This window comes from Amblyomma americanum, chromosome 4 (genome assembly GCF_052857255.1).
Source record: "Amblyomma americanum isolate KBUSLIRL-KWMA chromosome 4, ASM5285725v1, whole genome shotgun sequence".
Classification (NCBI taxonomy): domain Eukaryota; kingdom Metazoa; phylum Arthropoda; class Arachnida; order Ixodida; family Ixodidae; genus Amblyomma; species Amblyomma americanum.
In genome coordinates, this window is record NC_135500.1 from 206,427,038 (window position 1) to 206,444,160 (window position 17,123).

At 46.5% G+C, this 17,123-nt stretch overlaps 1 protein-coding gene and 1 non-coding gene across 2 annotated transcripts in view; both read right to left on the reverse strand.

Annotated features, from left to right (window-relative positions):
- Positions 1-5,012, reverse strand: part of LOC144129978 (uncharacterized) — a 49,164-nt gene extending 44,152 nt beyond the window's left edge. Inside the window, exons 1-4 of the mRNA XM_077664028.1 lie at positions 4,827-5,012; positions 4,450-4,610; positions 4,206-4,322; positions 1,366-1,541 (exon numbers count right to left, since the gene is read on the reverse strand). Coding sequence (XP_077520154.1) covers positions 1,366-1,541; positions 4,206-4,322; positions 4,450-4,590 — 434 coding nt within the window. The 5' untranslated portion in view covers positions 4,591-4,610; positions 4,827-5,012. The remainder of the gene's footprint in view (positions 1-1,365; positions 1,542-4,205; positions 4,323-4,449; positions 4,611-4,826) is intronic.
- An 11,798-nt stretch (positions 5,013-16,810) lies between these two features.
- On the reverse strand, positions 16,811-16,882 carry TRNAS-ACU (transfer RNA serine (anticodon ACU)). Its single transcript has one exon. It is a non-coding gene; the product is annotated as a tRNA-Ser (tRNA).
- Positions 16,883-17,123: the final 241 nt, after the last annotated feature.

The following is a 17,123-nucleotide window of genomic DNA, read 5'->3' on the forward strand; positions in this document are numbered from 1 at the left end:
CTCAGGCATAGCAACTACTACACCGTTTCTGGCCGTTGCTAAGAGCGCCCGGACAAGATGGCCGCCAATACTCATCCGACATGGAGAAACCGAAGCCACCAGACAAGTTTTCCCCGTTCTTCTGCATGATCTTTCTCGTTCACCTTTATCAAGACCTGCCGCCAGGAGGCGCTACAGTCGCTCATGCCAAAGCATATTGCACCGCAGTTTGGTGTTGATGCTTAGGCACCATGAAAAGATAATCTCCGGAATCAAGTGACCTCCGCCACGCATTTGTCCCCGACAACAATATTAAATTGTCTCCTGCGTTTTCGTTCCTCCGTGCTCCCCCTCACGTGATGAATGTGCTTACTACTGGTCCCACACAGTTCCGCCCATCGGTAATACAAGACCACACAGCGCGCACCCTTGCGAAAGTCCTCTATTAGCCCACTTGGATAGCATACACATTGCGCAGTAAGTGATCGCGGCCGTTTTCAATTTTGAAAAGTCCAGCATGCACGCCGCGGTGGCTCAGTGGTTAGGGCGCTCGACTACTGATCCGGAGTTCCCGGGTTCGAACCCGACCGCGGCGGCTGCGTTTTTATGGAGGAAAAACGCTAAGGCACCCGTGTGCTGTGCGATGTCAGTGCACGTTAAAGATCCCCAGGTGGTCGAAATTATTCCGGAGCCCTCCACTACGGCACCTCTCTCTTCCTTTCATCTTTCACTCCCTCCTTCACCCTTCCCTTACGGCGCGGTTCAGGTGTCCAACGATATATGAGACAGATACTGCGCCACTTCCTTTCCCCCCAAAACCTATTATTACTATTATTACTTCAGAGTTAGTGTCATCTGCCAGAGCGGCGAAGAGACAGCAAGAGCTCTCTCCGCTACGCTCTGCGAATGACGGAAGCGCTGGTTTTACTGCCAGATTAGATCACGTGACCACACAGCCCAAATTAAGGGAGTCCACATCCTTGCCGGCGTTGATAACGTTTTCGTTTGCCACACAAAACAAAATGAACAAGAATCGAGAAGGATCCTCAGTCTGCCAGCCAACATTTTATCAAGAAGATTTGTCTTCGGGTGGAGAAGTGGGGCCTTCATGGGCACGGGTATGCCTGAAACATCCCTTGCGAAATTATCAGTAGACACTCCATAGACTCACTGGATTCTTAACAAGGGATGAGGGAAAGCGTGTAGGCGAGTGGGCGTGCTCCAAAAGAGCCCGCCTATGGTCACGTGGGCCAGGCCAGGCGAACAGTAAGGAAATGTTTCTTTTTTCTGAAATAGCTACATCATACCCCTTTTGGCAGCATCGTTTCTATGGCTGGGACTTCTGGCGTATGACGACAAAGCCTGATAGGTTCTCCGTTCACTCACTTGAGAGGCTCATTGAAATTGATGGTGGCAGCTGAGTGGAAAACGACGGATACTTCTTCAACTAAGGTGGCCCTGTCGGACGCGCTGAGTCCCAGGCTCGGAAGTGTGATGTCTCCTGAGACGGCCCTCACTTTGTCAAGAGCACGTGGCCGATCTTGCTTGAGGCTCTCAAAAACCTACGAAAGGAAAAGTAGATCCGGCGAAATGCTGATGGTTATGACTGCGACTATATGCGGCTCCAGACAGCTTACACCCTGTTTTTGGGTTTCGTTTAAGTTTAGCCTGTAATTTATAACGTGCCGGCCTGTTCAGGCGGTGGCATTTAATACCGGGCATTCTACAGCGAAACCGGCAGCCCAATGAGCGCAGCATGATTCCCCGGTTCTGCATGCAGTCCAACCCGCCGCGGTGGCTCAGTGGTTAGGGCGCTCGACTACTGAGCCGGAGTTCCCGGGTTCGAACCCGACCGCGGCGGCTGCGTTTTTATGGAGGAAAAACGCTAAGGCGCCCGTGTGGTGTGCGATGTCAGTGCACGTTAAAGATCTTCAGGTGGTCGAAATTATTCCGGAGCCCTCCACTGCGGCACCTATTTCTTCCTTTCTTCTTTCACTCCCTCCTTTATCCCTTCACTTACGGCGCGGTTCAGGTGTCCAACGATATATGAGACAGATACTGCGCCATTTCCTTTCCACAAAAACCAATTATTATTATTATGCAGTCCAAACGAACGGCGAAGAAAGCGTAACTCTAGATTTATAATAGGACTCTGCGAGCATGTATGCAGATATATGCACAGTCGGCACTGAAACATTTCGTCACGCTTTCGCTGGGGAACACATTTGTAGTGGTGCTGCCTTGGGACCCTCTCATCTGTTGCTGATGATAGCGGATGGGTCATGCGCATTCCCTGATACCTGGAGTCATGCCAGACGATTCGATTGCGAGACTGCGCGGAAATAATTCCTTTTCCGCAAACCCGCTTCCTGTAAGCTTTTGCTGCGAACCGCGTTCCCTGCATGTTTTAGGACCGCAGTTTTCCCCTTGAAACGCCATCACGTGGCTGCAAGTTCTTAGTCTAGCATAGTTAGCGCTACTTCCGAGAATTAACAGTTGAATGGTGCAAAATTAAAGAGATCGTTACTTGCGAAGAAAGAAACAACAGTCAAATTAGCATATACACTAATTAACTAGCGTATGAGGACGCGCCTCTGGTTTCGTCAAACGGTACGCTTTCTTGCGTTCAGGCTCGTGAACCTCCCGCTTCCTGCAAAAAAAAAAAAATACGTAGTGAATGGGCTTGGTGTTTACTTGCTTGTTGGGGAGTATGCACCACGTTTTCTTCAAGTAGCCCAGACATGGCTGTAAACTCGCTGGAGGAAATAAGAGGAACCATATCGTGACCATAATGAGCGCAGCGTTGATCGCGATTAACAGTAATGCCTCGCACGCTGCTCTCCAACTTAATCTGTCCTGTTTTCCATCCTATATAAACGAAAATAAACGTATTCGTCGTATACTACAACGATCAGTTAAAATACATTAAAAGAAAATGCTCCATACCCGCTTTATAGACCTTATTTTCCTTTCTGAAAGCAACTCTAAGCCGTGAACACGTTTGACTATATAGAAGATAAATGCGCGACTCACAAACATCAGCAGTCATACTGGACAGGCGCAACATCAATCTGTATGAAACACTTAACCTACGCTCTTAATGCACTGAGAGCTGCGGATAAAGAGATATTGACACGTGCTTAAGCGAATCCTTATTTCTTTGGCCTTTGCATCACTTATTGAAAAATAAAACAGCTAAAAATGCCGACTAAAGGCCTCAACTGCGGTTGCTCCCTCTAGAACTTAGCTATTGCTGTTTGAACAACTGAATTTCAGCTCAAATATGTAGCATTCCCCACTGTGAAACGACGCTGACGAGTTACACATGCATGCCATTTTCAGTCAAGGTACTCTCACTGGTTTGCATCCTAGAGCAGCTGCACTGATGCAAGAATGCCGATGTCATGGAGCAGCGAGTCAGCATTGCACATCGTACAGTGTACCGGCATATGGGCACAGCTTTTTTTTTTTTTATCGCGTTCAGGACGTGTGCACTCTAGCCAACAGAGTGGACGCACTACCTCCTGAGCTGAAACCTCGACGGGAGTGGATTTGGATTAGTGTGTAAGAAACATCGACTCTGTTAGGGATAGCTAAGTACAGACTTACGCCTGATTCCTATTGAAAATAAGAAAAAAAAACGCGAAAGAATAGTTGCCGAGGAGGATCATTTCCCGCACGTCAGCCCAAAGTAAACTTGTTTACGAGCATTCAGCCTGCATTGCGTTTCTTTCTTGTTGCAGACGTGTGCTGCTAAGCATTGGGTAGCCGATACGCGTGTGTATTTCAAATTTCGCGCTGACCGGACTAAGCTTCACACGACTCACATGTACATCATTTCTAGTCATCTTCAGTCGCCGTAAAGGAGTCGGACTTCTTCAGGAAAGGCACACGAACACCATTCGTTCACCGATGGCTGTGGGGCTACACATTCCTAAACTGACTGATTTATTGTTATTGGTTCCTGGGCTATACTGCTGGTGCATGCTCGGCTTCCTATTATTTCTTCAATTTGGTCTGTGTATATAAGCATTAATTATCACATATTTCCCACGCAGGAAGTAAAAAAAACAATTAAAGGTAGCATCGCAAAGAAAAATAACAGCGTCCTCTGGGTGGAATAATTTGTGGAAGTTGCACTCGCCACAGTGCATATATAAACAATCAGGAAAGTCCTTGAAGCGTGTCATGCACATCCAAATAACGAAGCCGTGAGCTAATTTCACCTTCGAGCTGAGCATTGTTGCCAGCCTCGCCTGTGGTTCCTCTCCGCGCTTGGTGCGAATCAGGAGGTATACCTGCTTCAAGCCGGGACATGACCGCAGCAGCTTCTCTAGGAGAACCTGAAACATCGGTGCATCAAGTGAAGAAATGGTCGATAGCACATAGATCGGCAAATAGAAGATATAGATAACAGGTTGGCATAAAGATTCTGCACTGGATGACTGTACTAGTGGTGTGGACGCCTACCTTCCCAATGAACCCGGTTCCTCCGGTGAGGAATACCGCTCGGTCCTGGTAGAACCGCGCAACCTGGGAATCACCGTTTCTGTCCGGTACGAAAGAAGTTGGTGGACTTGGCTGCCGTTGCTCAAAGCCAGGGGACCCCATGGAGGACTGCGATCGGCACGCTAAAACGGACATGCCAGCAGAGTTTGTAGCAGCCGCTGTCTGCCAAAGCGGTGCATTCGCATTGTACATGTAAACTCTAAGATCGGCAGGCTGCAAGAAATAAGATATTTACTAAAAAAAATGGAAATCCCACACCATGAAAAACGCTGCTGCTGCTGATGACGGAGGAAAAACTTTTGTACGGCGAACAAGCGCATTTTTAAAGAAGTGCTCACGGGTATACGTAGGTTCTAGCAGAAAGTCCAGAGGAAACTGTTATGCCACTGCCTCTTTGTGAGTGCATCAAGTCCTACCGCGAGCGGAGTCGCGGGCCGAAGAGAATACTGTGCATACGCATTCAAAAGAGTGAAATTATAGGTATGGTGAGTCTAGAGGGGGATGCGTGCTGCGCGTGGGCCGGGCTGCGCGTGCGCAGAGAGATTCCTGCAGGCGACCGCCAGCTGTGTGCGCCAACTTCGAGCGCGTGTACAGTCGTGCCATACCTTTACCGTAATTACCCTGCGTCTGCCTCATCTGTCTTGCACGGTTTGGCTTTTCTGCCTCTCAGATTGTGACACGCTCTCGTCGCAGTAGCAGAACAGGCTGAGGATGAAATTATTGCACACTAAAGCACAACAGTGGCCCCGAGGTCTATGAGGCGAACAGAGCCTATGAACAAAGCACAATCTTTCCTAGTTTCAGCTTTAGTACACCGCCAGTGTGGCTCATTTTCGTGCGCACTGGTGTCAGTGAAGTATTTATTCGTAAAGTGGTTCAAACCAAAGGAATATCACTGCCCAGTCGAAATATACGCCATGTATGTGCGTGTTAGCGTTTCAATTTGGCCGATTATTTGGTGCAGACAGAGGATATTGCTACGAAGGCGAAGAAATGGGCAGTGGCGCGGGACGGAGTGCTCGCGCTAGGCCCTGAGCCATTAAATCATATTTTACGGGGTGGAAAGCCAAGGGACAGGACGACATGATGGCAGAGAAAAATATAACTTAATGGCTCAGGGCCTAGCGCGAGAGCTCCGTCCCGCGCCGCTGCCATTTTCTTCGTCTTTGTAACGATATCATAGTAATTTCAGCCGGAAAGCATAAAACACGTGTTTACGATATTTCCTATAGAAGGCTCTTACTTTCCTGCCCCTATTGTTTAGAAATTAGAATGGTGATAAAAAAACTGTGCACCGTACGTGTCCAGACATTTTTCAATACTTCTTTTGATAAAACGAAGAAAATTAATTTCAGGAGGCAAGCTGCGGGTCACAAGACATCTTATTAAAAAAAAGAAACGTGCCATAATTGATAGGGTGCTTGCCCCAAGGAAACATTCCCTAATAATATTTTTCTTGTACTTTGCCGCTGGAGGAGCCTTACGCGCAACCCTTGAATGAGTAGTCGGATAGGAGGCTGCTGTATTTATTCTATGAATTAATTTCAACTTTTTAATCTGAAGAAAATTGTGGTAAGTGCATTTTTTAACGGGATAGCGTTAGTGCCCCCCTCCCCCATGAGAAAGAAATGCCCGGCCTCGGTGTCGACCGTGTGGAGCTTCACAGCCGGAGCAGCCCGAACAACCGGTCGCTCCAGCATCCTAGGTGGGTCAACTAGGTCACGTGGCCTTGTGGCGTCATCACCTGCCATCGCAGGGTAATGGGGCATCGCTTAACCGCTGCACTACTGCGCCAGGAATGGTATGAGGACACCCTGGGGTCTATGAATGTGAAGTACAGAATGAGAAATCACGTGTCATACCTGAAGGAGGAGCTTAGGTGACCTCTCTAGTTTTTTTTTTATGCGGAAAATGTTATCCGCCTTGCCCCCCTACCTAGTGCTCTCTTGTTTTCATCATATCCTTAGCTGAAGTTTACGGGACGCCACTGTACGGATAAATATTTATTTGGGCACTATCAGCTAATCAGTGAAGATGTCGGAAGGTATGAGGGTAGATGTCTTCTTTCTTCATCCGCTGCTAACGATTAATACGAAGAGAGTTGTTAGCGATGTAGTGCTGCAATAATTTGCTGCCGATACTAGTTCCCTAACCCACACTCAACCATGTCGCACCTACCTGCCCTCACATGTGCCCAAAAACTTTTCAACTTCGTACCTGGCCTGACCACTAGTTTTAGGTGTAAACACTGAGCGGTGTCAACGGCGGATCAGCTGGTTTCTCATGGATAAATTACGAAGGTGAGCGCCATATTCTTTAAAATGATGATGCTTGTTTTGGGGATGGTGGTGACGTCGGTGGTGCTGGAGGTGGGGACGGTGGGAAGGTAGTGATGGTGGGATGGTAGCGATGGTGATCAACTTTGGCCAAAGAGTGCCATGTGACAGGATGCTTTGGCCTACGCAAGGCGAGGTCAAAAACCCAGTTTGAATGTAGTTCCGCCCCGAAGAACCAAGCACAACCTTGTGTCTACTGGAAACTGTTTGGAACCTGGAGGCACTGGAGATCGAACCTCTCACCTCCCGTATACAAGGCGCACGCTCAATACACTTAGCGACCGTGGTGGTATAAAAGAAAATTGCGTTCAGTGCGCCAGAGGAATTCACGTACACACTGTTTTGCTTCCTGTAAATGGGTAAATCTAGGTCACAGTTGGCCGTCCCGGTTTTTTTTTATGCGTACGGATTACTCAGTTCCAGCTGCCTCAGCAGGGGAACAAAACAGACGGTTGTTGGCGACGTCAGAATTTTTCTTTCATTCTTTTAATGGCCGTGGTACGAGTGGAATCTATACTCGCAAGATAAATTTTATAGTTACGGCTCATGAAGGTATATTTCAGGCGGTCTATCGCTGCTTGTTTACTGCGTGACTGATCATGTCACTTCTATGACGGTGCATGCTGTGCAATCTCGAATGTCGCGGCATTGCAGTTTGAACATCAGACCCCGGACGTGCGAGCAGGAATGCGATACCACCAAATTAATGAGGCAGTTAAAAAGTTCGGAGTACGCAAACTGTAAGCATAATTTCATTACCTGCCGGTTACTGCGTGGAAGGTCAGCCTCGTTATGTTCGTGTAGCGTCTTGATCATTTCCTATAGCGCTGTAGTGATGAGCACTTTCAGCTTGCTGATGACCCCAGCCTATCATATTTTCGGTACCATATATATATATATATATATATATATATATATATATATATATATATATATATATATATATATAAAGCATAACAGTTAGTCAAGCAAAATGCAATACACATAACTCTCCTTGTGAATGGGGAAACACAATCATACTAATGAGCATAAATACCGATTAAAATAAAACGCACAGCAACAACGAAAAAGAACGAACAATATAACACAAGTGTGTTAACTAAGCGATTTTTCTTAAGTTTCTGCGGAAAATAGAAAGAATTTCTTACTTAAAGACAGTAACAAAATGAAGAACAATTTAAAAAATGGTCTCTCAGTTTTTATTTTCTCACAGCGGTGACAAACATGCGTTCCGGCGTCGTTAAACTTGTAAACAGTATTTGAAGGTTTTTGGTTAACACCGTATGTAGTGCGGTTCATTCTCAACTGCGATAATTTTACATAACATGAATTATTATTTTTAAACGCATTGGCGTAGTCTGTATTCGCATGAATTGCTGATTTTAATTATTCGGTATTGATAAACCAGAGCCTGCCTGTATTAGGCGAATAGTATATGAGCAATTATTTTGACTGCTTTTTATTGTAAGCTTCGAAAAACAATGCACAAAAGGGGGCAATATGCGAGTAACCTCCAAAGTTCTCGCTTCGGACACTCGAGGTCGCGGTGGCAATGTCGCTATTGAAACTCGTCGAGAGCGTGCTATCGGGGTCATGGGCTGAAATCAGACTCGCCAGTTATTTAGTGCAAGTGCCACCGCCACCACCAAGGCAAGACAGTGCGCCTATAGATTCTCCCGCAGGGAGTAGAGTTGCGCGACTGTTTTCCCCGCGCAGCTCGTAACACTATTCGCGGAGCGGCGATCACGTGATCACGCTGACGTATTTTGTTCCAAACCAAGTCTGCCCATGCCCAACACATGAGTCGGAGGGGGACAGCCGCTTCCAACTTGAGCATAGTCTCCTTTGTTATCCGACTGAGGGGGTATTGTGAAGCCCCCACAGGGATGAGGAGGGTGCTTCTAAACGGCCTTCTGGTGAGGCTCCTGCCACACGAGAAGCAGCTTTCCCGCAGAGCTTGGAACAAAATGGCGGACCTTCGCGCAACCTGGTCCCTACTACAACCCCTTCCGAGAACGGCAAGTCGACTTCTGCAATGAATAGAAACAGGTTTGGGAACGCCCCTCCTCCTCCCTGGGGTGGCTGTACAATACCCCCTGTGTCGGACAATAAAGCAGACCATACTCAGAATGGGAGTAAATAGACACCTTTAGCATACCGTGTACCGTGTTACTGTTACCGTCGCCGGAGTACCGGGAACCCGCCCACCGCCGCTGAGCACGCATTGGTTGATCCCGATGGTGCAGACGCGCGCGCCGCTGCCGGGTACCTGGCGCCATCTGGTGCCGACAAGGCGATTTGAGCATGTGCATTGGCTGCGCGCGGGCTCCCGATACTCTGGCACCGGTAATGGTAACACGGTACACGTTATGCTAAAGGTGCCTAATATGAGTGCGGCTGGCCCCCTGCGCCGCATGCACTGGACGAGAGGCCACCCTCCCGCTTGACTTGATGCGGTGCATGAACGGTGGCGTGTCGCCTCCGCGAGATACGCATATAGTGCAATATGCCAGTGTCGTATTTATGTAAACTCGGCTAGAGATTACACAAAATGGAACGTCCCGCTGCCAGCGTCTGTTGGCGTTCAGCTTTGGGTGAGTGAGATTGCGGCGCTATTAAGTCTTCATCACCCTAAGTTAAATCGCTCGCGTCTACATCATCATGCAGGCGAGACAGAAAAGCTTGGCCGGAGGCGGCAGTTCTCTGTCAACGAAGTACGAGACCATCGCAACGCAGCGAAACTTGCCAAGTAAGTAGCTGCAGTGAAACAACGATCAACCCCAAGCTACCCGACAACTCATCGACACATTCAGCGCCAAGTAATGCCCTCGCATATACGCATCATAATAATTGCTTATCTGCTCTCACAATTTTTTTTTACTTGTAGAGTGAGCAAGCGTCATAATGGCGACGAGGAATTCGAGTATGTCTTTTCTTTTGTAAAAATCTTGTGCGCTGGCTTCGATCGATCGTATTGTTGTTCTCCTGAGTGCTTAACGACACCCGATGAGAGACAAATTTCCTTCTAAGAATAGCCCGACGCAGTCAGCAATTATATTTTCTGTAAAATAATTGTACAGGCACTCAAATCATGAGCGTCTCTCAATTCATAAGGCGAGATTGTAGGCGAGCGAAAATATTTTTGCTGAATGCAGCCGCAAAAGCCAGAGGGCGCTGTGGAAAACCTGCCAACATCCCCATAGGGCATTGTGGGGGTACAACAGGTATGAAGTCCTCAGAGGTATTTGGAAAGGAATAATGGTGCCGGGGATTACTTCCGGGAATGCGGTTCTATGCTTAAGGGCTGAAGTTCAGTCGCGATTAGAAGTAAATCAGAGAACTGTCGGAAGATTAGCACTAGGTGCCCACGGGAAAACCACGAACGAGGCGAGGCAGTACAGGGGGATATGGGCTGGGCAACGTTCGAAGCACAGGAAGCTCAGAGTAAAGTACTATACGAAGAACGCCTGAGGAAATTGGATGATAACAGGTGGGCAGCTAAGGTATTTAAATACCTGTAGGGAAAGAGCGTTGACACACAGCGGCGGAAACGAACTATAAAGCTGGCCAGTAAGTTTGCCAGAGACGAGGAAGGAGAAAGAAAGAGCATTAGACGACAGGTTAAAAACGTCGAAGGTAAAAATTGGATAGATTCAATGGAAAAGAAGCATAGTGTAGAACTATATCGATGCTGGAAAAGCCACATCAGGAAGGAAACGTTTCATGATAACTCAAGAGGCAGTGCCCTCCTCTTTGATGCTAGGTCAGGGTGTCTTAGAAGGCGCAGCTGCAGAAAAAAATTTAACGAAGAAGATGACACATGTGCTGTGTGTGGTAAATCTGAAGAAACAACAGAACACCTCATCCTAAAATGCGATGGTATCCATCCCGATGTCGATGCAGGCACAGTCACTCATCCTGTGGCCTTAGGGTTTAGAGATAACAATAGTCATGTAAATAAATCTGCAGTGGAAATTAGCAAAAAGCGATTGGAGGATTGGTGGCACAAAAGCAGAGAGGTGACATAAGTTCTAAAGTGTAGGAAGACGTTTTTTTAAAGGAAATGGCGAATTGTATTAACAACTTACAGCAGAGTAAATAAAAATAAAGGGAAAAAAACTGAGCATAGTGGCAACAACCACTGCCCCGTTTCAAAGGGGACGCTCCTACCTTCCATCCATCCATCCAACGTTGTGAAATGAAAAGAAGAAAGATGCAAATGAATAAGCATGAAATAAGACTTCGTTGCGGCTTTGGTTACACAAGTGGTCAGTGCGAGCTGCTGATTAGAGTGAAGTGTCAATTTTGTGGCCGTAATCCACAGTGACGTATTAATATGCAAAAAAAAAACGGCCGCTATTGGCCACAACGGGACAGGTGAAGCTAATACAAATTAACATTCGTAGTGCACACAAATGTTATCCGCGAGGAGCGTACACCAGCAGCACAAGACAAGCTAGAAGTAAAGTGGTGCGAATGCAGCGAAATATGTAACCAATGCTGTCATACGGACCACTATGACTCATCTTTGCCGCGCACGTTCGCAGCAATTTTGGGCGAAATAATTTTTCAATGAGAGAATATTTATGTACACAGTTTTTTCATATAATGTAAGATTTCACTACAACAATCAACACATATGCTTATCACCCACGGCAGACTTGTATTTTTTTCCCGTTAACGTTTTTACTATCCTCAAAAGCGTTCCCCGTTGATTTTCTATGGGAGTCTTCAGCCAGAATGCACAAAACACGTGTTTACGATATTTACTATAAAAGGCTCTTACTTTCCTGCTCTTGTTGCTTAGAAATTAGAATGGAGGTAAAAAACTGTGCACAAATCGCGTTTGCAAAGTATGGACAATTTTCCTGGTTTATTTCTAACAATGAAACGAAAAAAATTAATTTCAGGAGTTAGGCTGCGGGTTGGAAGACAGCACACTTATGAAAAAAAAATAATCTGCTATAAATGATAGGACATTTGCCTCATGGACACATTCCCTAATAATAGTTTTCTAGGCAATCCCTGCATGAAGAGCCGGATAGGAGGCTTCTGGAGTTATTCTCAGAATTTATTTCAACTTTTCCATGTAAAGAAAATTGTGCGTGCATTTTTTTTAGCTCGAGAGCGATAGTAACTCCTAGTCAAAAAGTTGCCTGGCGTGGGTGTTGGCACCGATCGTTTGAAGCCTCGAAGCTGTAGCGGCCGGAGCCACCTTGGTCACATGCGACCTTGTGGTGCCATCACAACCTGCCCACTGGATTATGACCAAACCGACCACCGTGACAGATAGCATGACTGGAATAAAGAAGAAGGTAAAGGAACAACGCCGACAGCAAAAACACTCAGCTTTTGGTGTTGTTACTTTCCCTTCTCTGTTTCCGCGCATCGGTCGTTCAGTGTATTTATACGCTCACGCATTAAATACAATGAGTTGCTAGTCAGTGCTCGTGTCTACTCCTCTTTCGACTCGTCTTTTTGCTCTGTTTTTTCTTCAAAGATGTGTGGTCACCAACCCGCCTAGAAGCACTCTTTGTTGCAGCCAAAGTCGTGAAAAGGCGCATTTATTGACAGTTAAAAAAATAAAGAAAGGAGGAAATGAATAAGCATGAATTTAAACTTAGGTGTGACTTAGGCTATAAAAGCGGGAAGCACGAGCTGCTCATTAGAACGAAGTGTCAGTTTTCTGGCCGGAATCCAGAGTGACGTAATAATACGTAAAAGACGGCAGATATCGGTCACAACGGGACAGGTGAAGTTGCGACGAAATGACACTCGTAGAGGGCACAAATGTGATTTGCGAGGAGTGTTTACCAGCTGCACAAGGCAGGCTAGAAGTACAGTGGTGCGAATACAGCGAAATCAGTAAACAGTTCTGTCATGCGATATCATATGACTCATCTTTCAGGCCCACTTAAAACACATGGACAGAGGGAGAGCAGACACCACGGACGCTACTCTCCCTCTGTTTTTATGTTTTACCTGAGATGCAAGAATGAGTCATAGTATCACAAACAACCATAGCACAGCTGTCTACGCTTATTGACATCCTTTTCAGTACAGTGAGCTCTTTTCTCCCTCCTTTTTATGTGTGCAAATCCTGCATCGACTCACTACTCTCCCTATTTTCGTGTGCTTTATGTGCGATGGAAATATGGACCACACCGTTACAAACAACCAACTAGCCCATCTGTCTACGCTGTCTCACGTTGGTGGCATCATTATGCACAAGCGAATAGTTCGTTCGATGAAGAAATGCCTCTCTGGGTTCTCAGATCTATGTTGACTAATCGGCAAACAGCAGAAATCAGGAAAGACAATAACTCGTGTATTATTACAATAATGGCAGCTCTAATTGATTGATTGAATGATTGACTGATTGATTGATTGATTGATTGGTTGATCAATGAACATCGCAAAAGAAAGCAAAACCTCTGAACAGGCCTTTACGCCTCGAACTTTTTGAGACATTGATTATGCAAAGTTCATATCCAAGAAAACCCATTCCGACTAGTGCCCCGGATGTGATGTAAACAGAGTATTTCTTCCTTCCCTTACAGGCCTTATTTTACAGGAGGACGGGTAGATCTGACCTTAAGTCTGCGTTACGTCGCTGTCAATTTTTCTCTTTTCAAGAGCACCCGTAAGCTGTTTACTTTTTATATGAACCCGCAGGGCGTAGCAGTCTGGTGCTACCGATCTACTTCTTTTTACTGAAGTGTGTCAGCGTAGTGGCGACCGCAGCTGACGTCAGCAAGTCATGAGGCAACTTCTCGAAGCTGTTCGCTCGAAACAACTGTTCGTCATATGATGCGCCATTATAATAAATGCATCGTGTCGAGCAACCATGACCCGCTCCAACTCACAGGCCCGTTGTGAACTGACCCCGCATTACTCTGACATCATCCGTACAGCTTCCACAAAGCTTCCTCATTTTCGCGATTCTCTACAGGCGTGCTGTGCTGGACTCCTTCCCGTCCGCGGAGCATGTTCTCTTTCGCTTAAATTCGGGCGCACTGAGTCTCGCCGCATTTGGTTTTCCTTTCTTTGCTATTTCTTTGTAATTCACTTGTCTTCGCATTTGGACTAGTTTTACGTCATTGCCCATTGTTTAATTTTGTTTTGTGCATGTAGTGCCTGTCACTGTACTGTTCTGTGCGCGCATTTGCTGGGCACGACACTCTTGTTTTTTTTTTTTTGCTCTGATTTCGTTCCCTGAAACAAAAAGTGGTTGGAAAGCTTCAGCTGGTAGCGATATATGAGCGATAAAAACACGGCCGTGCTGAGAGGCTGTACTTTCCTGCAGGTGCATGAGCGGAGTTAGGCCTACCCTGCATTCGCGACTGTTCACACACAGATGTCGCTGTTAGTGAAACTTCGATATATAATGGTCGGATCGCAACGGCCCTTAGCCATCACAAAAAGTTCGAAATTTCGTAACTGAAATGTGCTTTTACGGATCGCTGTTGCGAAAGAATGCCTGCGCGTGTATACAACGACATTTTGACCCGAACGTCATAAGCAGTAAAACAAAAATGGAATCATTAAGAACGCAAAATGCTACGATGTTGGCATTGCGAAAGTGATGCATTATAGGGCTACTTCACCGCCCAACGACCCAACGCTGTCACTTTTTGCCTCATTCAAAGTAGTCATACTCAGCTGTCTGGAAGTCTGAGTTCAGCAACCTGCCCCAGCAACGTGGTCATCTTCTTTGTCACCCTAAATCCGCTGCAGAACAAAAGATGAGCCCCTGTTTGAACCAATCACTTCAGTGATATGTCTACATGCCGCAGCCATCAACGTATGCATTGCCGTAGGATCTGTGCACATCACCCTGCATGAAGATATGAATATGAGGAAAATTTTATCCGTGTGGGTTCTGCGTATGCTGACGGGGGAACACAAGGCTTCAAGCCCGTGTCGTAATGTGTCAGGCAGTGTTGGCAGTGATGATGGTAAGAAATGTTGTTTCGTTCCATCAGTTGTCACCGTGACATTAGTTCTGTTTTTAATCATTTTCAGGCGGATAACGACCACCCAGTGGAAGCGGGCGAACTCGGAGCCGTCGAAAAGGTTCCGCCTTTTCGCGAATGCTGTGCGAACGGTGGTGGTCAATATTTTAAGACTGCGAAGGCGTTACGCTCACTCACTGCGTCCCAGAGAGTAGAATAGTAGTGGCTGAAGCCCATGAAGATGTTCTGCGATGGAGGTTTGTTCCAGTAGTCGTAGAAAAGTAGTCAGAATGAAGTGCGCCTGTGTTTTCTTGTTTTTTGTTTTGGATCGAGGCAACGCTACTGACTCATCAGATGGCTCGTGTTCAAAAGCCCCCTCAAGGCACCCCCCCTGCCCTCGTCTCATATGTGTTTTCTTGGGGTTGGATGAGAGCGAGACTCTTACTGTAGGAGCGGCAGTAACGTAGCTGGAGCTATGCATCCTAAAGTTTTTTTTTTCCTGATTTCCTTATTTTAGTTCCTCTTTGAGGGGCAGAAGCAAGAATAAAGAATAAAAGCGACGAAGGAATACCTGCCCCATCATTTCAGGCTTAAATCAATAATCGAAGTAAATGAACAGGAGCCAACGAAAAAACAAAAACAAAATAGAATCTGAAATCAAAGGCGAATTAGGAAAAAAAGTCACTGATTGCCACGAGTGGGAATTCAAAGCGAGGACCAGAAGACGCGCACAAGGTGTTGGCTGATGCGGCTGCCTGTATCTAAACGTCGGTATATACTGAAACATTCTAGTCAAATATGTTTCATTGTTTCTACGGATTTACCACGCACTGCACACGTGCCAGTCATCACCTTCGTTAAATTTTTGTAGCTTCGCAGTATAATATATTCTAATCTTGCTTCAAAGACTAGGCCGCTGCCTCTTGAGTTGTAATAGATCGATTATTTCCTGATTCGCCTCTTCTGTTTTCTATACAGGACAAGAGTCTGCTTATTTTTGTTGAATTAATGCTGCTTTTACACCCTTCTTTTTTGTCCTCCCGTCTAAAGCTCTTTATTCCTCCGTCCTGGTTCTGTGCATACTTACTGGTTAGTTTTGCGGTTCTTTTCTGCCACTTTGAGTCAACGATCTTTCTGTACAAATATTAAAATACCTTAAATGCCCACCTGTTATCATCCAGTTTCCTCAGCCGTTCTACATAGAATATTTTACTATTACCTCCCCTTGCTTCGTATGATGACAAGCCCATGTCTCCTGTACTGCCTCAGCCCTTGTTTCCTTAGAGGACGCCTCGAAATGGCAGTCTACAAGAACACGCTACACCTCTCAGAAGCCCCTTATTACTCAGGCCAATCTGTATGTCGTAGAGCTCGTTTATCATAGTATTCGCGAAACTCGACATCGAAACCAAGATTTTCCCCAAGGCTACGTCGCTAAGGAGGTTAATGATGCTGGCGCTGCATATGAGCAGGGAAGCTAAATATTGGGGACGTCGTGCAACATTTGGATCCTGCACAATATTCGTGTTCTGAGCAGTGTTTAGTACTCTGCCTGGACGTCAGAGGACGCGACAGTCTGCTAACCTCTGAATTCGTGCCCAATCAGAGCACAAGATATTGGCGCACAGGTTCAAGGTGGGGAGTTGATCCTGCACAATATTCGTGTTATGAGTAGTGTTTAGTACTTTGTCTAGACGTCAGAAGACGTGAGACAGTCTGCAAACCTCTGAATTCGTGCCCAATCAGAGCACAAGATATTGGCGCACAGGTTCAAGGTGGGGAGTTAAGCGAAATAATAATAATTGGTTTTTTTGGGGAAAGGAAATGGCGCAGTATCTGTCTCATATATCGTTGGACACCTGAACCGCGCCGTTAGGGAAGGGATAAAGGAGGGAGTGAAGGAAGAAAGGAAGGGAGAGGTGCCGTAGTGGAGGGCTTCGGAATAATGTCGACCACCTGGGGATCTTTAACGTGCACTGACATCGCACAGCATACGGGCGCCTTACCGTTTTTCCTCCATAAAAACGCAGCCGCCGCGGCCGGGTTCGAACCCGGGAACTCCGGATCAGTAGTCGAGCGCCCTAACCACTGAGCCACCGCGGCGGGGCGGAGTTAAGCTACCGGTATAATCAAAACGCTCTGCTTGTGTCGTTCTCTTTGGCTGGCTGGCAGAACAATAATATAACCTTCGGCTGCGACATTCCACTTCTAACCTAAGAAAATACTCCTGTCTTTGCATACAGTGCGGGGAAAGCCGTCAGGCGGCATTCGTTACTGTTTAAACAGCAAATTAAAGCCGTTTATGGCATCACACTGTCCCATTTCTTTGTTCCCAACAGCACGC